General features: G+C 45.3%; 1 protein-coding gene across 1 annotated transcript in view; it reads right to left on the bottom strand.

Moving 5' to 3' along the window:
* Positions 1–26,932, bottom strand: part of ADGRD2 (adhesion G protein-coupled receptor D2) — a 1,056,485-nt gene that overhangs the window by 582,500 nt on the left and 447,053 nt on the right. The window contains exon 18 of the mRNA XM_073600363.1: positions 11,443–11,576. Coding sequence (XP_073456464.1) covers positions 11,443–11,576 — 134 coding nt within the window. The remainder of the gene's footprint in view (positions 1–11,442; positions 11,577–26,932) is intronic.

Genomic DNA, 26,932 nt, shown 5'->3' on the forward strand with positions numbered 1-26,932 from the left:
CTCCTCTGACTGCGAGCCCATGCAACTGGGTTTAGTTCAGTCCCCGCTCTCTCCTGATGAAAGACTCTGCCAGCGCCAAGCCAACCTTTGCTTGTACTGTGGGGAAGCCGGCCACTTCTTACGCAACTGCCATGAACTTCCAAGTTGCTACCTCCAACCAATCTCACCTTGTCCTTCCGGTCTCATTGCAGGTGGCGGAAGAGGAGGTCCGGCTGCCGGCCATCATTGACTCAGGAGCCTGCAGTTTGCTACCTGGATGCATCTCTAGCCCAAAGCCTGCACATCCCCCTACAAGTCAAGAAACAATGTCTGCAAATACATCTGGCAGATGGGTCCCTACCCTGCTCTGGGCCTGTCACTCAGGAAACTAAGCCTATTCTCACTTCCATGGACTCTGGCCATAAAGAATTTATTCGCTTTGACATTATAAGTTCACCCATGTTTCCAATTATTATCCTGGGATATCCATGGTTGCAGGCCCATGATCCTCAGATCAATTGGAGCAAAAAATAAATTCTTTTCTCCTCTGTGTATTGCTCTCAGCAATGCCTTTTGTCAAAATACGACAGAACTGCTCCCTGTTTAGCTATACAACCAGTACCAAATAACCTCCAGCATGTCCCCTCAGCATATCATGAATTTCTGGACATTTTTTAAAAAAGAAAGCTGACAGTTTGCCACCTCATCAGCCTTATGATTGCCCTATCGATCTCCTACCCAGTTCCGAGATCCCCTTCAGCCGCATTTTTCCTCTGTCAGAGATTGAACTAGAAGCCCTCCGATCCTACATCGATGAGAATCTTGAAAAAGGATTCATCCGTCCTTCTTCCCCAGCTGGAGCAGGAATCTTTTTCGTCGAAAAGAAAGATGGATCCCTGAGGCCTTGTGTGGACTATAGGGAGCTTAATAAAATTACTATCAAAAACAGGTATCCGCTCCCTCTTATTCCTGAACTTTTCCAACGTCTCCGAACTGCTCAAATATTTACCAAGTAGATCTCCGGGGAGCATACAATCTTGTTCGGATATGTGATGGTGACGAGTGGAAGACAGCCTTCAGGTCCAGATTTGGGCACTTTGAATATTTAGTGATGCCTTTTGGGCTCTGTAACGCTTTGGCTACGTTTCAACATCTGGTCAACGACATCTTACGTGAGTATCTGGATAACTTTGTAATTGTTTATCTTGATGACATCTTGATCTTTTCCACCACAGTAGAACTACATCGTATCCATGTGAAGAAGGTGCTTTCGATCCTCAGAAAACATGGCCTATACTTGAAAGGGGAGAAATGTGAATTTGAGAAGGATACTATCCAGTTCCTCGGGTTTATCATCTCTATAGGAGGAGTTGCAATTGACATACAAAAAGTTAAAGCCATCCAGGAATGGCCAGCCCCTTCAGATAAAAAGGGGATTCAGCAATTTGTTGGCTTTGCCAATTTTTATTGCAGATTCATTAACCACTTAAGGACCAGCCTCGTTTTGGATTTTAGGTGTTTACATGTTTAAAACAGGTTTTTCTGCTAGAAAATTACTTAGAACCCCCAAACATTATATATGATTTTTCTTCTAACACCCTAGAGAATAAAATGGCGGTTGTTGCAATACTTTTTTTTGCACCGTATTTGCCCAGCGGTCTTAAAAGCACACTTTTTTTGGAAAAAATTCACTTTTTTGAATAAAAAAATAAGACAACAGTAAAGTTAGCCCAATTTCTTTTTATATTGTGAAATATAATGTTATGCCAAGTAAATTGATACCCAACATGTCACGCTTCAAAATTGCGCCCGCTCGTGGAATGGCGTCAAACTTTTACCCTCAAAAATCTCCATAGGCGATGTTTAAAAAATTCTACAGGTTGCATGTTTTGTGGTACAGAGGAGGTCTAGGGCTAGAATTATTGCTCTTGCTCTACCAGTCGTGGCGATACCTCACATGTGTGGTTTGACCACCGTTTTCATATGCGGGCGCTACTCGCATATGCATTCGCTTCTGCGCGCGAGCTCGTCGGGATAGGGGGTTTTTAAAAAAAAAAAAATTATTTTTATTATTTATTTTTCATTATTTTATTTATTTTTACACTTTTTTACATTTTTTTTTTTTTTTAAATGTGTCACTTTTATTCCTATTACAAGGAATGTAAACATCCCTTGTAATAGAAAAAAGCATGACAAGACCTCTTAAATATGAGATCTGGGGTCAAAAAGACCTCAGATCTCATATTTACACTAAAATGCAATAAAAAAAAAAAAAGTAATTTAAAAAAGTGACATTGAAAAAAATATGCCTTTAAGAGGTGTGGACGGAAGTGACGTTTTGATGTCGCTTCCGCCCAGCAGTGTCATGGAGACTAGTGGGCGCCATCTTAGCCTCACTCGTCTCCAGGCACACCACAGGGAAGGACGTGATCGCCTCCGCCGCTACCGACGGCTCCAGTAAGCGGCGGAGGGCACCGGATCGTGGCGGGAGGGGGACCTCTCCCGCCACCGATAAAAGTGATCTCGCGGTGAATCCGCCGCAGGAAAAACTTTTATCTGAAAGCCGGCCACCGCACGAAAACGGGGATACCGGGGTTATGGCAGCTAGCTGCTGCCATAACAACGATATCCCCATTCAAAGTTTGGACGTACATTGTCGTGCGGCGGTCGGTAAGTGGTTAAAGGGTTCTCTGCAATCATCTCCCCCATCACTCAACTAACCTGCCAGCAGGCTAGGTTCCAATGGTCCCAGGAAGCCCAGGAAGCTTTCAATGAACTAAAGAGACTTTTCATGTTGGCTCCTATTCTCCAACATCCCAATCCAGTTTTGCCCTATGTGCTTGAAGTGGATGCCTCGGAGTCGGCAATGGGGGAAATCCTGTCCCAAAGAAGTGGCCAAAAAACACTGCTCCACCCGGTGGCCTTTTCTTCTCGTAAACTCAGCCCTCCAGAGAAAAATTATGATGTTGGGGACCGAGAGTTACTAGCTATAAAATTTGCCTTAAAAGAGTGGAGATATTTGCTGGAGGGGGCATTCCAACCCATCATGATTTTTACGGACTACCGTAACATGGAGTATCTCTGAACAGCCAAGCGCCTTGGACCTCAACAAGCCCGTTGGGCCTTACTCTTCTCCAGGTTCAACTTCCATATCTCCTACTGACCTGGCTCTAAGAATGGGAAGGCGGATGCACTCTCCCGTATGTTCCCAGAAATCAATGAATCAACAGAACTTGGAACCATCCTATCTCCACACAACTTTCTTAGCCTTATTCAGCCCAATCTCAGATCGGCTATTAAACAGGCCTCCAGTCAATGTACTGGACCCGAAGTATCCTCCCTGGAAAAGACAGATGGTTTGTTATGGGCCCAAGACAATGTATTCGTTCCTCCTCCGGTAAGGCTTCAGATTTTGCAAACTTTTCATGACCACAAGCTAGCAGGACACTTTGGAATACAGAAAACATCCGAGTTAATCAACCGCTCCTTCTGGTGGCCGGGTTGGGGACAAGACTGTAAAGATTATGTACAATCTTGTATTTCTTGCCAACGCAGTAAGGGGTCAAACACCAAGGCATGGGGACTTTTAAGATCTCTGCCCGTTCCTGAACGTCCCTGGAAAGAGGTCTCTATCGACTTTATCGTTGACCTGCCCCCCTCTGAGAAGTTTACTACCATCCTAGTGGTTGTCGACCGCCTCTCAAAAATGGCACACTTCCTGCCCATAATAGGCACCTCTTATGCTTCAACTACTGCAAATATCTTTATAAAAGAAGTGGTAAGACTTCATGGTGTTCCTCACAACATTGTGTCCGACAGGGGAATTCAATTCACTTCAAAATTTTGGAAGGATCTGTGCAAGTCTCAGGAAATCAAAATCTCCCTCTCTTCTGCATATCATCCGCATAGCAATGGCCAGACAGAGAGGACTAATCAAACTCTAGAGCAATACCTCCATTTCTGCTCCTGCTCACAAGATGACTGGTCTTCTCTTCTACCCTGCGCGGAGTTTGCCTACAACAATTCCATACACTCTGCCATCAACCAAACGCCTTTCTGGGCAAACTACAGTTTCCACCCTTCTTTTCTACCAGATTCCATCCCCAAAGTTGCAACTCCTGCAGTACAGGATCTAATAAATTTTATCCAAACAAATTTCTTGCAGATTCAAGAAGCCATGAAGAAGGCCCAAAACAGCTACGAAGGATACTATAATAAGGGAAGAAAGAGTAACCCAAGTTTCAAAGTTGGAGATAAAGTGTGCCTATCTGCTATCAATCTCAAACTACCCTGCTTGTCACGTAAATTAGGCCCGAAGTTCATTGGTCCTTTTGAAATTAAGAGGGAAGTAAACCGTGTGGCTTTCGAACTGACCTTGCCCAGTTCTTATAGGATACACCCCGTGTTCCATGCTTCTTTACTAAAACCGGTCATCCCCAACTCTTTCCCAGGAAGAGAAAAACTACCTCCTCCACAAATTAAGATTGAAGGAGAAGAAGAATTTGAAGTGGAGGCAATAATAGACTGCAGAAAGAGGGGGGGACGGGTACAATACTTAGTTAAGTGGAAGGGGTATCCCCCAGAGGACAATTCTTGGGAACCTTCTAGCAATGTCATGCCCCTCGCTTAGTGCAAGAATTCCACAGAAGACACCCAGGGATCCTGGCTAGGTTGGGCATCCGGAGGCTGCCCCTTGAGGGGGGGCACTGTCAGAGAAATAGTAGAAACCTTACCTGTCAGCGTTGGCGCTTTCCAGTGTGCCTGCACGGGAGAGTAGCTCTGGGGCGCATACGAGTGCACGATACTGCGGGTCGGTGCACGCGCGGGTGCGGCGCAATGACGTGGGCACGCGTGCACTACTGGGCGCACGGTGTGAGTCTCCTGGTGGGCCTATATAAAGCAGTCTTGTTTGTTGTCTCATTGCTGGTTTGTCTTTTCAGCTTCCAGTGTTTCTGTTCCCAAGTTCTGTTTACCTGTGTCTGCCTGCTGTGACCCGGATCGTCTTGACCATCTCTGATCTTCTCCTGCACTTGACCTCGGCTTGCCTTACGGACTTCTCTTCCTGCCTGATCCCTGTGCTTGACCCTCGGCCTGTTCTAAGGACTTTGCTATTGCCTGATCCTCGGCCTGTTATAAAGACTTCTCTTCTGCTTGATAAATGTGCATGACCCTGGCTTGTTTAAAGGACTTCCCCTCTACTGGACCACTGTGTTTGACCCTAGGCCTCCTCATCAGACTTTGCTTCAGTTACCATCTCCAGATCAAGGTGTTTGAGCCTCAGCCAGGTTTTCTCATCGGTCCAGTGTCCTAGTCTTCTCTCTGCCAAAAGATCCTTCATGCAAGCCTCTCCTACCTGCTGGCCACCCGTGCCCCTCCGTGCCCGATACCTTCAGTGCCACCTCCAGGAGTATAGCGTACTCAGTTGCAAGGGGAGCTGCTCTCAGCATCTCGGCCCTGGTGAGTACTTGACACCGGTATATAGCTCATCTCGGAACCCTGAACACTGTATATAGCTCATCTCAGAACCCTGCACCCTGTATATAGATCATCCTAGAACCCTGTATATAGCTAGTCCCAGAACCATGCACCCTGTATATCGCTAATCCCAGAACCCTGCACCCTGTATATAGCTCATCTCAGAACCCTGCACCCTGTATGTAGCTCATCCCAGAACCTTGCACCCTGTATATAGCTCATCTCAGAACCCTGAACCCTGTATATAGCTAATCCCAGAACCCTGCACCCTGTATATAGCTCAGCCCAGAACCCTGCACCCTGTATAAAGCTCAACCCAGAACCATGCATCCTGTATATAGCTCATCCCAGAACCCTGCACCCTGTGTATAGCTCTTCCCAGAACCCTGCACCCTGTATACAGCTCATCCCAGAACCCTGCACCCTGTACATAGCTCAGCTCAGAACCCTGCACACTGTATATAGCTCATCCTAGAACCTTGCACCCTGTATATAGTTGATCCCAGGACCCTGCACTCTGCACGCATCTCATCCCTAAACCCTACACTCTGTACGTAGCTCATCCCAGAACCATGCACCCTGTATAGAGTAGCCCATCCCAGAACCCTGCACCCTGTGTATAGCTCTTCCCAGAACCCTGCACCCTGTACACAGCTCATACCAGAACCCTGCACCCTGTACATAGCTCATCCTAGAACCTTGCATCTCATCCCTAAACCCTGCACTCTGTACGTAGCTCATCCCAGAACCTTGTACTCTGCACGCAGCTCATCCCAGAACCCTGCACTCTGCATGCGGCTCATCCCAGAACCCTGCATTCTGTACAAAGCGCATCCCAGAACCTTGCACTGTGTACATAGCAAATCCCACAACCCTGAACTCTGCATGCAACTCATCCCAGAACCTTGCACCATGTATATAGCTCATCTCAGAACCCTACATCCTGTATATAGCTCATCCTAGAACCTTGCACCCTGTATATAGCTCATCCCAGGACCCTGCACCCTGTATATAGCTCATCCCAGAACCCTGCACTCTGCATGCAGCTCACCCCAGAACCCTGCACTCTGCATGCAGCTCACCCCAGAACCCTGCACTCTGCATGCAGCTCATCCCAGAACCCTGCATTCTGTACATAGCTCATCCCAGAACCCTGCACTCTACATGCAGCTCATCTCAGAACCCTGCACCCTGTATACAGCTCATCCCAGAACCCTGCACTCGGCACGCAGCTCATCCCAGAACCCTGCACCCTATATATTGCACTTCCTGGAACTCTGAAACCTGTATATAGCTCAATTAGGAACCCGGAACCCTGTATATAGCTCATCTCAGAACCCTGCACTCTGTATATAGCTCATCTCAGAACCCTACACCCTGTATATAGCTCATCCCAGAACCCTGCACCCTGTATATAGCTCATCCCAGAACCCTGCACCCTGTATATAGCTTATCCCAGAACCCTGCACCCCATATATAGCTCATCTCAGAACCCTGCACCCCATATATAGCTCATCCCAGAACCCTGAAATCGGCACGCAGCTCATCCCAGAACCCTGCACCCTGTATATAGCTTATCCCAGAACCCTGCACCCTGTATATAGCTCATCCCAGAACCCTGCACCCTGTATATAGCTCATCCCAGAACCCTGCACCCTGTATATAGCTTATCTCAGAACCCTGCACCCCATATATAGCTCATCCCAGAACCCTGCACTCGGCATACAGCTCATCCCAGAACCCTGCACTCGGCACGCAGCTCATCCCTGAACCCTGAACACTGTATGTGGCTCATACCTGAACCCTGCACGCTGTATGTAGCTCATTCCAGAACCCTGCACTCTGTACGCAGCTCATCCCAGAACCCTGCACCGTCTACATAGCTCATCTCAGAACCTTGCACCATGTATATAGCTCATCCCAGGACCCTGCACCCTGTACATAGCTCATCACATTACCCTGCACTCTGCACACAGCTCATCTCAGAACCCTGCACTTTGTACGTAGCTTAGCCCAGAACCCTGCACTTTGTACATAGCTCAGCCCAGAACCCTGCACTCTGCATGCAGCTCATCCCAGAACCCTGCACTTTGCACGCAGCTCATCCCAGAATCCTGCACTCTGTACGTAGCGCATCCCAGAACCCTGCACTGTGTACATAGCTCATCCCAGAACCCTGCACCCTGCATGCTGCTCATCCCAGAACCCTGAACCCTGTATATAGCTCATCCCAGAACCCTGCACCCTGTATATAGCTCATCCCAGTACCCTGCAGCCTGTAAAAAGCTCATCCCAGAGCCCTGCACCCTGTATATAGCACATTCCAGAACCCTGTTTATAGCTCATCCCAGAACCCTTCACCCATTATAAAGCTCATCCCAGAACCCTGCACACTGTATATAGCACATCCCAGATCCCTTTATATAGCTATTACCAGAACCCTGTATATATCTATTAGGGTTGTCCCGATACCACTTTTTTAGGACCGAGTACAAGTACAGATACTTTTTTTCAAGTACTCGCCGATACCGAATACGATACTTTTTTTTAATGTCACGTGACAGTGGGTTTTTTTTTTTTTTTTTTACAGTGCTTTTTTGGGGGGGGGGGGGGGGGGGGGGATGAACGGTGTATGTGTGTGTTTTTTTTTTTTTTTAATTTACAATTTTTATTTTTTACAATAATTTTTTTTTATTCTTTATTGCAATATGTGTTTTTTTTGTTTTTTTTTTTAATCAGCCCTGTTGGGGGGCTTTGGTGAGATATCAGGGGTCTTAACAGACCTCTGATATCTCCCCCTTGAGACAGAGAAAGAGACAGAGGATAGAGATTCCCCAGTCCCTTTCTCTGCAGCCTCAGCTGCACTGAAAATGAATGGAGAGAAGACAGCGGCTCCTCTCCATTCATAAACTGACACATCATAATCACAGGAGGTTACAATGTTTCAGTTATGTGAATAGGCAGAGTCAGCTGACTCTGTCCATTCACAAAAGAAGGAGGAGGGGGACGGCGTAACGGAGGGGGAGAACGGAGGGGGGGAACGGAGGGGACAGAGAAGGAGAAGGGAACGGAGGGGACAGCGGAGAAGCACGGCAGAACAGAGGGGACAGCGGAGGGGGACAGAAAAGGAGAGAGGAATGGAGGGGGACAGCGAAGAGGCACAGAGAAGGAGAGAGGAACGGAGGGGACAGCGGAGAGGCACAGAGAAGGAGAGAGGAATGGAGGGGACAGCGGAGAGGCACAGGGAAGGAGAGAGGAATGGAGGGGACAGCGGAGGGGGACAGAAAAGGAGAGAGGAACGGAGGGGGACAGCGGAGGGGGACAGAGTAATGGAGGAGGCATGGAGGAGGATGCAGTGACAGTCAGCAGTGAGTGATCACCGCTGTATGTCACTAAAGCAGCTGAAAGCCGCTGGGGGAGAATCTTGTAACTCCCCCACGCGCCGATCACAGCTGTCTTCTAGGTATCGGGGGAAGCATCGGGAGCATTTGCCCGAGTACAAGTACTTGGGCAAATGCTCGGTATCGTTGCCGATACCGATACTAGTATCGGTATTGGGACAACCCTCATATCTATTCCCGGAACCTTGTATATAGCTCATCTCGGAACCCTGAACCCTGTATATAGCTCATCCCAGAACCCTGCACCCTTGTACATAGCTCATCCCAGAACCCTGCACTCTGCATATAGCTCATCTCAGAACCCTGCACCCTGTATATAGCTCATCCCAGAACCCTGCACCCTATATATAGCTCATCTCAGAACCCTGCATCCTGTATATAGCTCATCCCAGAACCCTGCACCCTGTATATAGCTCATCTCGGAACCCTGCACCCTGTATATAGCTCATCCTAGAACCTTGATCCAATCCTGCCTTTATTTACAGAGAGACACAGATTACAATACAAATACATTACAAGCTGGGACACTGTGCAGGGCTGCCTGTCCGTGTCCTTCCAACTGTTGTTGATTGTTAAGGAGCATATCAGGCACCTGAGTAGCATCCTTGAGTTTCCCTCACCTTCTTCCAAGAATCGCTGAGAGAGGTACAAGTCAGCAGGGGTGGGGGGGATCCGTGTGGCCCTCTCCCTGAAATTCAGTTTAGATTTTTCCTTCCCTGTGCCCCATGCATTGTACCATGTGGCTTGGGTTCCCTGGCACTCATCAGCAGCTGGTGGTTAGCCAACTTACTGCTTGCTGAACGCCCTTTCACTGTACTGCTCACTGAACTCCCTGCTGTCACTATGTACTGCTTACTGACCATCTTGCCACTATGTACTGCTCACTAACTGCCATACCACTAAGTATCATTGTTCAGGCTTTGAGCCAAAGTTTTACCTTTTACTATCAAGGGACACTCTGCTAAATCTATGAGAGCTCCTTTGGCTTTTAGGCATCAGGCAACTGTTTCCCAGATTTGCAAAGCTGCCACTTGGTCCTCTGTTCATATAGTCTCTAAGTTCCACCATGCCTCATTTGATGCTAGCTTTAGGCATAAGGTTCTTCAGGAAACTCTTAGGCCAGTTGCACAGGGGAATAATAATTTTATGATGTTTACTCAGGGACTTGTTGACAAAAAGTCTGTGAGTAAAAAATAAAAACTGTGTAAAGACCTGAGTAATGTTGAGCATAGGCGAGTAAAGGTGTTTAAGCATTTAGAGTGTTATAATATACTCATTTATACTTACATAAACATGCTTATAGACGAATAAAAATGCATATGCGAGTAAATCACTGCACTCAAATGTAAAATATTTTATTTTTGTTTTTACTGCTCTGTACTTGACGCTGCATTATTGGTCTTTACTCTGTGTGCATGGTTCTATAGAAAACAATGTATCTCATTCCAAATCGGTAGAAAATGCTGTGTTTTTTACTCCTGTGTACAAGAGGCCCTGTTATTTGGACCCTTTTGTGGTTTTGTTTGATGTACTGCTCAACCCTCAGTTGGACTGCTTTTGTACACCCCCGTTATATCAGAATAATGAGATGATAATAATAATATTACATTAATACTATAATAATAATAATAATCAGAGCACTGACTTGTTCAATGAATGATAAAGAAGAGGGAGTTTTGTACTTATCGTAAAATCTCTTTCTTTTGAGTCTCATTAAGATACACAGGTATTACCACCTCTGTTTTGTGATCTAGCCCTATGTACTGCTCTGCTTTTCTACAAAACTAAAGTATGCTGGAAGTAAGATGGGTTATACTTGGCTGGCAAGAAAGAAAGCAAAAGAAGCGCTCTTCAGTATGTAAAACCACTTGTTTCCAAATAGTCCAAACTAATTACACCCTAAAAAAGGGAGTCCAAAATGAAGCTTTGTCCACTCAGTGTTTCCTTAGGATATGACAGGTATATAGATATGCAGATCCTTCACCATACCTCGTGATACTTCTCCCCTCAAAATTTGCACTAACCGGATCTATCAGATATAGAGGTATATATATATCTATAGATCTATATATCTATAGATCTATAGATATATAGATAAATAGATATATATATAATTTCTTCCTTTAAAAAATAGCTATTATATGTTGTTACATTCTTGCCTTTTCTTTTAACATAAAATGTACGTCAACTTTATTTTAAATACTTGGTACTACATTTCTTTGTTCCTTTGACCACATCAGGATGGTTCTGCTTCCATGCTTAACATGGTCAGTAAGAAACAGGAAGCGAGTATTAGAGAAAAAGCCTGACAGGAACACCAGGTATAGAGTTTGTTTCAGTGCTCTTATCTACATAAGAGGGATTGCTATGTGTATTTATGGAATGTTTTGTAAAGATGAAAAAACACATTATACACTTACAGTTAGGTAATTAAAACTGTCTCTTAATATTGCTTTGTTTGCCAAGGTCATATTTAAGAGTATACACTCTTTTATTTTAGAAGTCAATGCAGCTTGGCCTCTTTGCTGCATATACAAAATGCAAATACTGTGTATCAACAGGTAGATGTTGAATAACAAATACATACCGTTAATATGAAAAGAACAGGACCCACGAATGCCCAGATTATGTCAGTCTGAATGTTTAGCCAGCAGTGACTGTCTGCCACATATTTATCTAAAGAGGTTGCCAAGGTCACGATTACAATAATGACTGGAAGACCTACAGCAGAGGAGATAAGATTTTTCATTAGTAGACAAGATTTGGAAAGACAGAGTAACCCTACTGTTCCGCATTAGAAACACACAATAAGGTTACAATTTAGTATCAGTTTTACGAGAATTAACCAAAAATGTAATTTGAATTGAAGTTAAATCTTCCAGGTAAGTTAATTTTGGAGAAAAATGTGAACATTAGGGTTTTGTACATGTGTGAATGCATATATGCATTTTTTTCTTAAAGTAGAGTAATAATACATACCATTCTCACCAGCAATGACTTCAATGATATTTGTTATAGTTCAGAGAAATACTGGCCAAATGATCTTTTACATCCAACAATTGGAGGTGTGTCAGATGCCTACATCCCCCACAGTGCAAAATGGTTTCACCAACTGACCACAGTTAATGTAGTACTACAGGGCCACAGTGCAGGGGGAAGGACAGGACAGGAACGCATGCCTCTAGTACACCGACAAGTGTGTGATGATGAAGGATCTTTGGCCAGGGTAAGAGAGCACAGCTTGGAGTCTGGAGAAGCACACTGGTCAAAAGACAACCTCCAAATCTTCTTTTATACAAAAAAGACAGAGGGGCAACTTTTATCTTTTAACTATTATTTACTGTTACTATTGTATAGCTCTGGGCTGGGCTTTTTAAATGCTGCTTAACAGTTGCGAAAAATAAACAACAGCAAGGACATTTTTTCTGTTTTCTCCTGTGACAGCTGGAGCGAGAGAGGAGGTTGGGAAGTGCCCTGATTGGCTGTTTTTACAGCTGAAGAGAACCTAGCACTTTTAGGGGAGAAGGACATCTAATGGGCTGCCTGGGCCAAGCTGACACCTGATTAGCTGCTGCCCATTTTAAGCTCTGCCCATCAACAGGAGAAGAGAGAGATCCACAATGGGTACAGATAGAGAGCATCTGGGGGCCAAGGGGAGAGATGGCAGCTGGGGAAGTGTGAAGAAGTGACTTTCCCCATGGTACAGGAGCAGCTGCGTGTGTCCCAGTGAGTGTGGATAGAGACTAGGGCATATTATTGGAAGCTGCAGCTGTTTCGATCACTGCTGTGAGCAGCCTGGGATGAAACCATCAATTAATGCTGTTTCAGTCATGCTGTGAGCAGTGTCCTATATAGGCAAAAGTTCAAGAGCCATGCATTGGGTAGCCAAAAGAGCTGCTGCGATAGAGGGAGCTGCAGAGACCAGGAGGTCTGCTTTGCCAGGACCACATGGCTGTGGAACAAACCTGACAAGAACCCTGGACTGTTTACTAAGAGAGCTGCTTCTGAAACCTGCCTTGCCAAAGACTGCTTGTATGGAGAGAGCTACAATGGATTCTGCTGCTGTGGTTTGTGAGGAGTACTACTGTTCTACAGATTGTTACTGTTCCAAAGACTGTACTACTGATACAATGTCTGCTGTGTGTCTGGTGTCTAGAGCAGCCTATTGCACCTTTTTACTACTTCCTAGAGATGCTATAGAATCTACACAGGTTGGAGAGGTACCTTTTGCCTGTTTTCATCACTCACCAGAAGAACTCCACCATCATTTCAAATTGGTGAAATGCCATTTGGCCACTTTGAAATACTGCTGTTGAACAACATTGCTAGGAGGGAACTGGAGCTCTTAACTACCCTGGGATTACAAACGCCTCCACTGGGGTATAAACCTGCCACCGTAGGGGCCCCAACAGCAGGACTGTATTAGTATCCCACTGGCCAGTGTTAGACAGGGTCTGTGGTTTAGTAGTTAGAATTCACTACCATTGATACTGTCGCCAATTCTCTGGTTTCTTTTGTTTACTTCAGCCTGGTGTTTTCTGGACCGGCAAGATAATACTCTGACTTGGGTCAAATGTAAACCTGTATTGGTACTACTGTCACTCACTGCTTAACCAACCTTTCCTTTCAAGGACTTTTATTTGTTAATAAAGTCCATTTAACCACTTCAATACCAGGCACTTAGACACCTTCCCGCCCAGGCCAATTTTCAGCTTTCAGCGCTGTCGCAATTTGAATGACAATTGCGCGGTCATGCTACACTGTACCCAAACAAATTTTTTATCATTTTTTTCCCACAAATAGAGCTTTTTTTTGGTGATATTTGATCACCTCTGCGGTTTTTATTTTTTGCGCAACAAATAAAAAAAAGATCAAAAATTTTGAAAAAAAAAAAGTTTTTCTTTGTTTCTGTTAAAATTTTTTGTAAATAAGTACGTTTTCTTCTTCAATGATGGGCACTGATATGGCTGCACTGACGGGCACTGATACGGCGGCACTGATGGGCACCGATGAGGTGGCACCAATGAGGTGGCACTGATGATGGGCACTGATAGGTGGCACTGGTATGCGGCACCGATGGGCACTCATAGGCGGCACTGATGGGCACTCATAGGTGGCATTGATTGGTACTTAAGGGTGGCACTGATGGGCACTTATGGGTGGCACTGATAGGTGGCACAGATGGGCACTGACAGGTGGCACTGATGACACTGATTGGCACTGATTACACTGATTGGTGGCATTGCTGAGCAGAACTGAAATATAATGGTGCCAATCAGTGCCCATTTGTGGGCACTGATTGGCACAGATTGGGCACATTGGGCACATGCGGATGGCCATGGGGTACATACCTGGCCATCCACATGTTGCCCGCTTCCCTGGTGGTCCTAGTGGCATCCCTGGAGGTCCAGTGTGGTCATCTTAGGGGGGGCTGCGCTGATAAACAATCAGCGCAGACCCCCCCATCAGGAGAGCCGCCGATCGGCTCTCCTCTACTCGTGTCTGTCAGACGCGAGTGAGGAAAAGCCGATCAACGGCTTTTCCTATTGATATTGTGATCAGGTGTGATTGGACACAGCTGATCACATGGTAAAGAGCCTCCACCGGAGGCTCTTTACCAAGATCAGTGTAGTGGTGTGTCAGGCTGACACACCGCTCCATCGATCACCGCGATGCTCGCCCCTGTGGGCGCCCAGCGGCATGTTATCCTGCTGGACGTCATATGACACCCAGTCAGGATAACGGAACCACCGCCCGGCCATCAATCTGCTATAGGCCGGGCGGGAAGTGGTTAAAATGCAGTATAGGGAAAGCCGATGGTTTCAGGTCCAGTTAAGGGTGGGTCATCACAGGAGCAGGGCAGAATGGGCTCAATATAATTCAGCAGCTCCTTTGGGGTTATCACTAAAATTGTATTAATTATTTTTCTGCCTACCTTAACCTCTGTTTTTGTTTTCTTATGATGCGTACACACGAGCTGACTTTTTGACCGGACTGGTCCGACAGATTATCCGACAGACTTTCGGCGGACTTCCAACAGACTTTCCCAATAAACAGACTTGCCTACACACGATCGCGCTAAAGTCTGACGGATTTGTACGTGATGGCGTACGACCGGACTAAAATAAGGAAGTTGATAGCCAGTAGCCAATAGCTGCCCTAGCGTTGGTTTTCATCCATCGGACTAGCATACAGACGAGCGGACTTTTCGATAAGAACTGCGTCCGGCGGAGTTCCGACGTAAAGATTTGAAACATGTTCCAAATCTAAAGTCCGTCAGATTTTCGACCGAAAAAGTCATCTGCAGGTCCGATGAAGCCCACACACGGTCGAATTGTCCGCCAGACTCGGTCTGTCGGACCAGTCTGGTCGAAAAATCCGCTCGTGTGTACGCGGCATAAGTCCCTTCTTGTCTGCTGCCCATCTCAATCTGGGCCTTTACACTTAGCTGTCTGCCAGAATACTGATCTACTGACTATCGTTTCCTACTGACTATCGTTTCCTACTGACTTGCTTTTTTTGCCTCAATCTCCAGTCTACATCATTGCACATTTTCACTTAGGGGTGTACCCACTTTTATTTCCAGTGGTTTAGACATTAATGACTGTGTGTTGAGTTATTTTGAGTCAAATTTATATTGTTTTACAAGCTGTACACACACTACTTTACATTGCAGCAAAGTGTCATTTCTTCATGTTGTCACATGAAAAGATATGATAAAATATTTACAAAAATGTGAGATACTGTATATATGGGAAGACTGGCTGCAGGTCAGCCTGAATTTGTAGGAGGAGTCAGACTGTACTTAAACACGCCCTCCTCCTCTTTTCCTCTGTCGGCCTTCCTGCTCATATTGCTCGTAGTGATGCCCCGGTCGTTTTGCGTAATTTCCGGGTGACCAAAAGGACGTCATTTCCGGTTTTCAGCTAGGTAGACGTGCGGTGGCAACGTGTGTCAGCTGTCTCTCTCCCAGGGATCAGGTACCGTCCGGGGGGTCCAGGGCCGGAACCAGGCTGCTCCGTCATGGCACTCAGCTCTGTTTATGTCCATCGCTCACCGAACAGGAGGCCATGCAACCATTTCACTCAGGGTGATAGGAATCCAGGGACAAATTCACTGGCAGTAGGTTTTTCACACAAGATCTCCCTGCGGGCCTGATTTATCCTGCTGTACATTTACAATGGAAGTGTATGATCCCATCGGGCCATCCGGAGGCAGGGAATCATGGCCTCACTCATTTGGGGGACAAGGGGAATCTATCTGTGAGTCAGGTATCTGGAGGCAGTCAGGGGGGGGCTGCACGGGCAGGCCAGATGTCACCATGCCTGCGTTAGTCGTGGGGTCCTTAGTTAAGCGGCACGCTCCACAGGCATGGGGGGGTGGGTTTCTTTCCCATGCTGGGAGGCTCTGGGGGCTGGGGGGGTTCGGCAGGCATTTGCAGGGGGGAAGTTTGTGTCTGCCCCAGGCAGATCGGGATGGGGCTAGCAGGTGCACAGGATCAGCCTTATGTGATTCCTGGTAGCACAGTTTCTTTGGGAGATATAACATAGAGAGACAAATACACTAGGATGAGGGGGACAGGCTGGGTCCACGCACTCCGCATCTCCTTGTTCATGTATTCATTTCACACCTTTTTTACATGCATGCCTTATTCAGCAACCATCTTGATTCATATGTTTCTTATCTGTAGCTCACACGTCTGTCATATTTTTCTATAGGATGCTGGTAAGGTGCATACATTCCATCAGGTTGTGTTTCAGTTCAGAGTGTTCTGTTCAGAGTATTCAGTAAGTGTCATGTGTAAGTTATCACTCGGTTTTGGGGTTCACAAGTGTCCACTCATATTGCCATCCACAGTTTCCCTTTGTGACGGTCACTAGGGAGGTTTGGTTTGGGACTTGGGCAGGGTGGTGAGGTATGGTAGGTCACTTGGGGTCATGTGGGTTAGAGCCCTTAGTCTCACTTTGTCAGGGTCATATGAGGGTGGGGGGTGGCTGTGGCAGTTTTTTGTGCTGGTCAAATCATCAGCTCGGGCTAGCTGCCACAGTTGTGGGGTCATTTTGGTGGGGACACCAGGCAGCAGCTTCTACCTTCCTCAAGTGGTTCGGTCAAATCTTGCCACATCACAGTGGAGGACACCTGTCAAGGGATCCAGGTATCTCACGGGTCAGTGATCAGGTTAGAATATCACGCCAGTCTGACCCTCCTTCGGTCTGAGTCCATGCACCATGGACACTCGCAATCATGTTTTGTTGCTAGGATATTTTATTGCCTACCAGAGTTCTTGTAGCAGGCGTTAGTGTAGTAGGTTAGGTACAGCACGTTTGTCCTTTATTATTGTTGTCCTGTTTTACAAACAAGGGCTTTGAAGTGTCTTTCCACCCAGGTTTCAAGCTCAGGTAAGTGTTTGTTGGTTTATTTTTTTCTCAAACTGCCATACACACTCACACAGGGTCTTGGTCATGTTAGGCATATCTGTTCATACCACTGCTGGGTGACCCATCACGTTTATGGGTGTCAGCGGATTGAGATGTTTCGTTTTTGATTGATTTGTGCAGTGGCAAGTCTCCTCATCCGCTTCATACACATTTATGTCACGTTCATGCTTCATGTCTTTTCAACACTCGTTCAGTTGCCTGACACGTCTTCAGGTTTTCGTAGGTTTGGGTCACGTTAAGTTGTCTGCTGTACTCTGTTGGGTTACAGGGGTCTGACATGTTTTTCCGAATTTTCAAATTTCCAAATTTCGAATTTCCGAATTTTCAAATTTTCAAAATTTTCAAATTCGAAAATTCTAAATGAAAAAATTCGGAATTTGAAAATTCGGAAATTCTAATATTCGGAAATTTGAAGATTTCCGAATTTTCTAATTTTTGAATTTTCGAATTTTCAAATTTGAAATTCGGAAATTCGAAATTTGGGACATTCAGAAAGTCGGAAATTCGAAAATTCAGAAATTCGAAAATTTGGAAGTTCGGAAATTTTAAAACTGAATTTTTGGATTTCCGAATTTCCGAAAAAAGCAGAAGAAGAATGAAATGAAAACGAAAACTAACAAATTTTTTGTCAGTGCACATGTTTAATGTCAGGCTAACTTACCACATAAGTGGAATAGAGACACGATTACCTACCTTGGTATTCAACTACCTTCTACACTCTAATGCTGCATAGTGCGTACACATGATCGGACATTGCAACAACGAAATCCTGGGATTTTTTTCCGACGCATGTTGGCTCAAGCTTGTCTTGCATACATATGGTCCCACAAATTTTGTAAATTCTGATCGTCAAGAATGCATTGACGTACAACGGCACTAAAAAGAGGAAGCTCAATAGCCAGTGCTCCACCCTTTGGGCTCCTTCCGCTAATCTCCTGTTTATCTTGTGTTAGTAGAAGTTTGGTGAGAGACGATTTGCAATTTTCAGACTTGTGCTCTTCAGTTTTGCTTGTGGGTTCGTATCTGTTCTTCAGTGCGTGTAGTCATTTCGCATCTGTTTTTCAAAAAGTATTTTTATATTACATATTTGATCTTCAGTGCCTTCTTGTCCGCACGTTTCTGATTTTCAGCTCGCTTTTCTCAGGCCTTTCTGATTTTCAGTGCTTTCTGTTAGTTAGTTCTGACCAGCCGACCGTTTTGAAGCCATGTTGTGGGTACGTACTCATCGTACAGTTCGTGCTGTGTAAGGGCTTGGTGTTGGGGTTCTTACTTTGACCCAAGTCAAGTCCATGAACAGGGCAAGGAGGAATTCATGGATGAAGAATAGTTTGCTCCAGCGTGACCAATTCTCTCATATGCCTTTGTTGCGGGAGATCCGTGAGAATAATCCTGATGATTTCAGGAATTATCTCCGGATGACAGACCTCGTTTTTCACCATCTGTTGGCTTTGCTGTCCCCTTATATTACGAAGCAGGACACCTGCATGCAGCAAGCCATCACTCCCGAGCAGAGGCTCATCACCACCTTGCTAGGGCGGCACAGTGGTGTAGTGGTAGCACTCTAGGGACCTTAGATTGTAAGCCCCTTGAGGGTAGGGACTGATGTGAATGTACAATGTATATGTAAAGCGCTGCGTAAATTGACGACGCTATATAAGTACCTGAAATAAATAAATAAATAAACCTTGCTGTACTTGGTGATGGGGAGAAGTCTGTAGGACATCAAGTTCTCAACAGGCATCTTGTCAGAAACCATGAACCAGACCGAGACAGAAGTACAGTAAAATCACACTTGTTTATTAATAAAAATAAAAAGGTAAATAGAGTAAGCATAGTCAAAGCATAGCCAGATTCTAGTAACCGGATCGGGTAGTCAGCCAAGCCAGAGTTCAGTAACCAGATCGGGTAATCAGCCAGGCCAGAAGTCAGTGATCCAAGTAGAGGAACAGCAAGCAGGATAAGGAGCCAGAAGGGATGTCAGCAAAGCCAGTCTTTAAACAGGAACACAGGAGATGGTTTCTTGTGATGTGACCAAGGTGAAGGCAGGAATGAAGTGAGCTGGAGATCTTTAAGTAGGCGGGACTGATGAGCAAATCCACAACAGCTGGTTAACTGTTAGGAGAGATGAGAGCTGGCAATTAGCTGACAGCTGAGCGGCCAGCTCAGAGAAGGAAGGGCTGAGCCAGCCCTGACACATCTCCCCCCAGGCTCTGGGGATCGGTTTTCCAGAGACCTATTCTGCCATCATTCAGGTCCTGCAGAAGGACTATATTAGGGTAAGTTTTATCCTTTAACATCACAATAAAAGTATTTAAATAAATGTATTTTTAAAATAAATTTGTATTTTAAAATGGAAAATATTTCCTTTGATTTACTGCTTGTGTTTCTTTTAGCTGTCTCCTAGGTTCTCCAATGGTTTTTTTTTTGGACATTTTCTTCAATAGTTCCAATGTCATTTCTTTGATACATGAGGTGACGATTTCTTCTTCAGCTAACTATTATTTATGTTGTGGGTCTGCTACACACACCTTATTTTTGTTGTTAATGTATGTAATGCATGAATGATAATAATAATCATCATTTTCAGCACCCTGAATAAATTTTTTGGAGTGACGAAAATGGCCTGATTTATGCAAATTATAAAGCACTGTGGGTGTTATTTACTAAAGGAAAATCCACTTTGCACTACAAGTGCACTGCAAAAGTGCACTTGAAAGTGCACTGAAACTGCACTTAAAGTGCACTTGTAGTGCAAAGTGGATTTGCCTTTAGGAAATAACCCCCATTGTCACTGTAAACACCAACTTAAGCAAAAAACTGCTATTGAGCATTGAAAAAAGAAGCCACACATTGTTGAGTAGAAAAATGTTTACTCTTTGCACATTCACATGTGCGTTTAGAAAAGGGTTTTTGAACAAACCAATATATTTTTTGGAATATATTTTGTTTTGGGGACAGTAGAAATATCTTTTTTTGTGGCAAACAGGCATGTTTTTAAAAACATAAAACAAACAAACAATGGCTCTTAGCGATTAAAAACACTTGCCAGTTTTCGAGGTGCTTGAATTACGAAGAGATGGCGGTAAAGCTTATTGCAAGATGGTATTTTACCCCATATATAGTTGCCAAATTCTCCTCAGGCAATTCAAACCTCTGCTGGAGGGGCTGTGGACAGGTGGGGACGTTGGCAAATATGGTTTGGGCATGTCCTTGCCTTCGAGGCTTTTGGAATGAAACTTTCAAGTTAATTGCGACAATTACAGGGGTTTTCACACAACCCTCTCTCGAGAAAGCAATCCTGAGAATTAATATGTCAGAATATCCAATCTCAGTTAGATCAATAGCAATGCACATCATATTTGCTGCCAGATCTCTGGTGCTGAGCAGATGGAAAACTGACGAGATCCCGAGTAGATGAGAACTAATCACAAAAATTAATGTTGTGGCAGAATATGAAAGGATTCTAGCATATAAGGATGGCTCACAAGCAAGATACATCGCCAACTGGTCAGCTTGGCAAGCCGTATCCTATCCCAAGATGTAGTCCTGTATCCAGCTGACCGGATGATAGCTCTGATATCCCTTTCCTTGTTTTTCCTTCCCTTTCTTTTCTCCCTTCCCCTCCTGTTTTTCATATACTATTGATTATTGGTTTATTATTGATACTACTCATTGTTGGAATCTAATTGTACAAGTTATTATTCCTCTCTTTCCTCCACATCCTCAGGTTGTGGTTTTGTGATTTCCCCTTCTTTAGGAGGTTGGGGGTCCCTGGTGTCCTCTGACGTCCCAATTCTTTTCTCCCCTATGTGAATAAAATAAAGGTATACTTAGCACACAGTTATTTGAGGCAAGAAATAGGAATATGAAACATTGCTTGGCAGTGTCGTACAATTGTCTGTTTTGGCAGAGTTCCAAGCTGAAGACATGATTTTTTTCCCTTTCTTCAAGCTGATTACTTACCTTTTTGGGTAAAGTTTCACACAAGGAGACACCCCTAGTATCCACTGAAGCACCTGTGTGGGACACCCTAAAAAGTTTTTTTCTGGTGTCCCACACTAGTGCTCCTGCATCCAGATGTTTAAAGAGTTGCTGACTGTCCTCTCCTTACACTGAATCAAGTTTGCATTTCATTCTAGTTACAAACCCATCTAGACAACAATGTACTAAACTTCTTTTTATACAAATAGGCACCTGCACCTGCCAAAAACATTGTATTAGTGGGCGAACGAACAAGGTTTACTACGAACGATTACTGTGCCCACGAACCTGAAACTTGCCATTTTAAACTGTACAGCAGTAAAGAAAAGCACATGGAGCAGCACGAACGTAATCAGAAGAATATGCACACACGACAAAATACTTACTTTTTTGCAGCGCTCTCTTGATTCTTCTGTACTGGTCCTGTTCCTCAATTTGAGGTCTGACCATCATTTTCTCAGTTGATCCTTGGATCGCCATACCCCAAAATTCTTCTGCAGACTTTTCACAATTTGGGTTTGGGTAAGGTCCATGCTTCCCATCATAGTCGGTCCTCTTCAAGATATCCACCATCTCCACCATCTCGACATATTAGAGGCCTTAAATCTCCTGCGGGATCAGGACGTTCGTGGCTCCGGGCTTTCATTGTTGCTGCTGTCTTCATGCACCTGTTGTCTCTCAACCATGTGCTCTCCCACTGCGCCAAAAGACAAGGGGCGGGGAATATACTATAAAGAAGGTCAGGAGTGGGTGGAGTTTCACGCATGCGCAGTGTATATAAAGCGTAACACGCGTGCGTCATACGTACGATCTGTGAGAAGAGGATGGAGTAGCGGAAGCGCCGATCATTCTAACAAAGGTATAATTTTAACTTGGGGCATCAGTGGCCTATATTGGGACAAGATTATGCGAGTTTAGCCTGACATTAGGGTTTGTCTTGTGTTATGTCTTGCAGAGAAAATGTATCGATTCAACGATCATGATTTCCTCCCCCAATTCATAGATTTGTGCAGAGAGCTGCCCTGTCTGTGGCAGACAAAACACCCCTTTTATACAAATCGACTAAAGAGGAAGGCAGCACTGGATAAATTGCTGGAATTTGTGAAGCCGCAGATTTGAAGTGCAAAATTGGTGGACTGAGGAGTACATATAATAGGAAGCGCAAGAATGTCCAGGATTCCCAGAGATCAGGAGCAGCAACAGATGACATTTATGTCCCCAGGCTGTGATACTACGACAGACTGCAATTTCTGTTAGACCAGACTAAAATCAGGCCATCATTCTCAACCCTTCCTTCCACTCTCTTCCTTTTACCCCTGCTGAGGCTTCCGACGTCCAACCTGGTACTTCCACCCAGGAAGAAGATGTGGAGGAGCCCAGCTTGAGTCAGGTATAGCATTGTTCAACATATTTCTCAAAATTGGGTGTGATTGATGATCAATAAACTAAAACTATGTCCCTTTTTCATACACAGGGAATCCTCAGCCAGGAGGAGGCTGTAGAAAGTGGCAGCCAGGAGGTGGCGGGGTAAGTGGCAGCCAGGAGGTGGCCAGGCCCAGTAGCCTGACCGAATCCCAGGTCCCTCCCCTCCACCTTCTACAAAAAAGGCCCAGGGAGGGGAGGAGCGTGGAGGAGTCAGCAGTTGGGTTAATTCGGCAGGCTTCTGCGGCCCTCAGAACCCCCACCAGTCTTCTTGAGGCCTATGCCTGCATAGCTGCTAACAAAATGCAGGAAATGGAGGTGGGCCAACGCTTCTTTTCTGAGGAATTGATATATATATGGCCCTAAATAAGTGGTTGAGGGGCGAAATCACAAGGAAAACCCACCTGTGTGAGTTGGACTATCCTCCTCCTCCTCCACCTCCTGCCACAACTCTAACACCAGAGCCAAAGCCTGGAAGCAAGCGTAGAAGCAAGCATGTAAGGAAGACAAGAGAGTGATGGCCTGGGTTCAGTCTGGTCTGGCACAAGGCGCAGGCTGTTGTAAGACCACAGCCTGGGGACATATATGTCATCTGCTGCTGTTCCTGATCTCTCAGAGTCCTGGATTGGATTGTGCTCCCTATTAAATGGACTCCTCAGGCTCCCAATTTTGCCTGTCAAATAGTTGATGTGTGCCCTGGGGTACAAAGGCTTCCCTAATTTCACCAGTTTATCCAGCGTTGCCTTCCTCTTTATTTTGTTATGACCCCTAATAAATGTATATTTTTTTCTGAAGTCATTGGCTATGTGTTATAATTAACCACTTCAATACCAGGCACTTAGACACCTTCCCGCCCAGACCAATTTTCAGCTTTCAGCGCTGTCGCAATTTGAATGACAATTGCGCGGTCATGTTACACTGTACCCAAACAAATTTTTTATCATTTTGTTCCCACAAATAGAGCTTTCTTTTGGTGGTATTTGATCACCTCTGCGGTTTTTATTTTTTGCACAACAAATAAAAAAGGACCGAAAATTTTGAAAAAAAAACAAGTTTTTCTTTGTTTCTGTTAAAACTTTTTTGTAAATAAGTACGTTTTCTTCTTCAATGACGGGCACTGATATGGCTGCACTGACGGGCACTGACGGGCACTGATACGGCAGCACTGATGGGCACCGATGAGGTGGCACCAATGAGGTGGCACTGATGAGGTGGCACTGACGGGCACTGATGATGGGCACTGATAGGCGGCACTGATGGGCACTGATAGGCGGCACTGATGGGCACTGATAGGTGGCACTGGTATGCGGCACTGATGGGCACTCATAGGTGGCACAGATGGGCACTTATAGGCGGCACTGATGGGCACTCATAGGTGGCATTGATGGGCACTCATAGGTGGCATTGATGGTTACTTATGGGTGGCACTGATAGTTGGCACAGATGGGCATGGATGGGCACTGATTGATGGGCACGGATGGGCACTGACAGGTGGCATGAATGGACACTGATGGGTGGCACTGATGGCACTGCTTGTTTGCAGTGATGCCCCTAAGGGTGGCATTGCTGGGCATCACTGCAACATAATGGTGCCAATTAGTGCCCATTTGTGGGCACTAATTGGCACAGATTTGGCACACTGGGCACATGTGGATGGCCATGGGGTACATACCTGGCCATCCACATGTTGCCCCTTCCCTGGTGGTCCTAGTGGCGATCCCTGGTGGTCCAGTGTGGTGATCTGAGGGGGGGGCTGCGCTGATAAACAATCAGCGCAGACCCCCCCTGCCAGGAGAGCCGCCGATCGGCTCTCCTCTAATCGTGTCTGTCAGACGCGAGTGAGGAAGAGCCGATCAACGGCTCTTCCTATTGACAGCGTGATCAGCCGTGATTGGACACGGCTGATCACGTGGTAAAGAGCCTCCGGCGGAGGCTTTTTACCAAGATCAGTGTAGCGGTGTGTCAGACTGACACACCGCTCCACCGATCGCCGCAATGCGCGCCCCCAGGGGTGCGCTGTGGCATGTTATCCTGCTGGACGTCATATGAAGTCCAGTCATGATAACAGAACCACTTCCCGGACGTCAATCCGCTATAGGGCGGGCGGGAAGTGGTTAAAAAAGGACAGTTTGTTTGAGAGTAGGCAGGTACATTTCAAAAAGACAATGTAAAATTAACAAGGGACACCAACACCAACCAATCTCCTTGAGGTTAAAAAATACAAGATAATAATGGTGTTGTGGTAACTTGACACACAAAACAAAAAAAAATATTATCGAGATCACTAGAAAAAAAATTAAAAACAGGAGATCTTGATTTTAAAAAAAGAGATTACTATAAGGAAAAATTAAAAACATTATTCTGGAGATCTGGTGAAAAAAAAAATTATTCATGAGATCACAAGAAATAAGAAAGAAATCAATTTGTGAGAACTCTGTGTGAATATCAGCTGCAAAGCAACTTCATTATTCTAGCATTATAAAGAAGAAGAGAATGTGCTGCATTGAAAGATTTCAAAATTTGCAGCGTGACGGATGTGCTATCTCCATTACGAACGCTAGTTTTACCAGACGGAGCGCTTCCATCTAGTACTTGATTCAGAGCATGCGTGGAATTTTGTGCGTTGGAATTGTGTACACACACTCGGAATTTCCGACGATGGATTTTGTTGTAGAACATTTTGAGATCCAGCTCTCAAATTTTTGTAGTCGGAAATTCCGATAAAAAATGTCTGATGGAGCCTACACACTGTTGAAATTTCCAACAGCAAGCTCCCATCGAACATTTGTTGTTGGAAAATCTGATTGTGTGTGCGCAGCATAAGATTTATACAAGATTTATACAGAACATACAACACGACTTGTTTCTAAAGAAAAAATTTGCGCTAGGTGTACAAACAGTAACTTAGTGAATATCACCCGTGAAGGAAAATCCTGCAGCTATGCACTATACCTTGATAAGGGCACTACTAAATAGATATAACAAAAAGCACAGCGCTGGATATAAATGCAAAAATACAACAAAAATTGATATTACTATTAAAGCACCAACAACTTTCATATGTGATAAAAGAAAAAAATAGAAATGAACAATAACATGAATGCTTCACTATAGTGATATATATGCGTGAACAATAACATGAATGCTTCACTATAGTGATATATATGCGTGACTATTCCCAGTTTTTTATCCACACATTCAGAAAAAAGTCCAAAGATGCAAAAATTATGTCAAAACAAATGTCCAAAAAAGCAATTAAATGTGACTTTGAATAATAAATTCGTGACTGTCACCGTGTTGAAATCCCGTCACCTGGTATAGATTGAAGGCTTACCAGATAGCTCTATGCCTCTGATCAGAGGCTAACAGCTTGGGGTTTGCCCTCCACAGTGGCTGGAACTTTAGCTGGGATGATAGATGTAGATCCACAAACGATCGCCACAGGCTTCCAGACAGCGGTACAATCAGCGAAGAGAGCTCTCACCGATATGTACACTCCCAGTACACAGGCTGCACGTGGGCGGGGTCAGAGCGTCAGTGGAGCTCCAGGCCCCGCCCCTCTCAGCTGGCTAGCGCGGAATACATCCTCCCATGTCCTCTGTGCGCTCTGCAAAGCTGTCATCGGGGCGACAATTCACGGGTGATGTGGGCCCAGGGCCCACCCAACAAAGCATCAGTGGGGCTCCCAGCTGCTTTAGTGAGAGCAGAGAGTGGAAGCCCCGCCCACAGTCTTGAATGTATGTAATGAGTTTGGCTGGCCAGGTATGTCCTTACAACCATAAAATGCCTGACTGTTTAAACCCTGAGCTGTGTTATTTAACTGTAAAGCTATGCATTGCTGAAAGTTCTCTGACCATCCCCTGTATAATGTCTGCAGTCTCTGTCTCCTGCAGTATGTCCGCAGTCTCTGATTGTCTCCTGCAGTATGTCCGCAGTCTCTGATTGTCTCCTGCAGTATGTCCGCAGTCTCTGATTGTCTCCTGCAGTATGTCCGCAGTCTCTGATTGTCTCCTGCAATATGTCCGCAGTCTCTGAGTATCTCCTGCAGTATTTCCGCAGTCTCTGATTGTCTCCTGCAGTATGTCCGCAGTCTCTGAGTGTCTCCTGCAGTATTTCCGCAGTCTCTGATTGTCTCCTGCAGTATGTCCGCAGTCTCTGATTGTCTCCTGCAGTATTTCCGCAGTCTCTGATTGTCTCCTGCAGTATGTCCGCAGTCTCTGAGTGTCTCCTGCAGTA

Source organism: Aquarana catesbeiana, linkage group LG09 (genome assembly GCF_042186555.1).
Source record: "Aquarana catesbeiana isolate 2022-GZ linkage group LG09, ASM4218655v1, whole genome shotgun sequence".
In the NCBI taxonomy this organism is placed as follows: domain Eukaryota; kingdom Metazoa; phylum Chordata; class Amphibia; order Anura; family Ranidae; genus Aquarana; species Aquarana catesbeiana.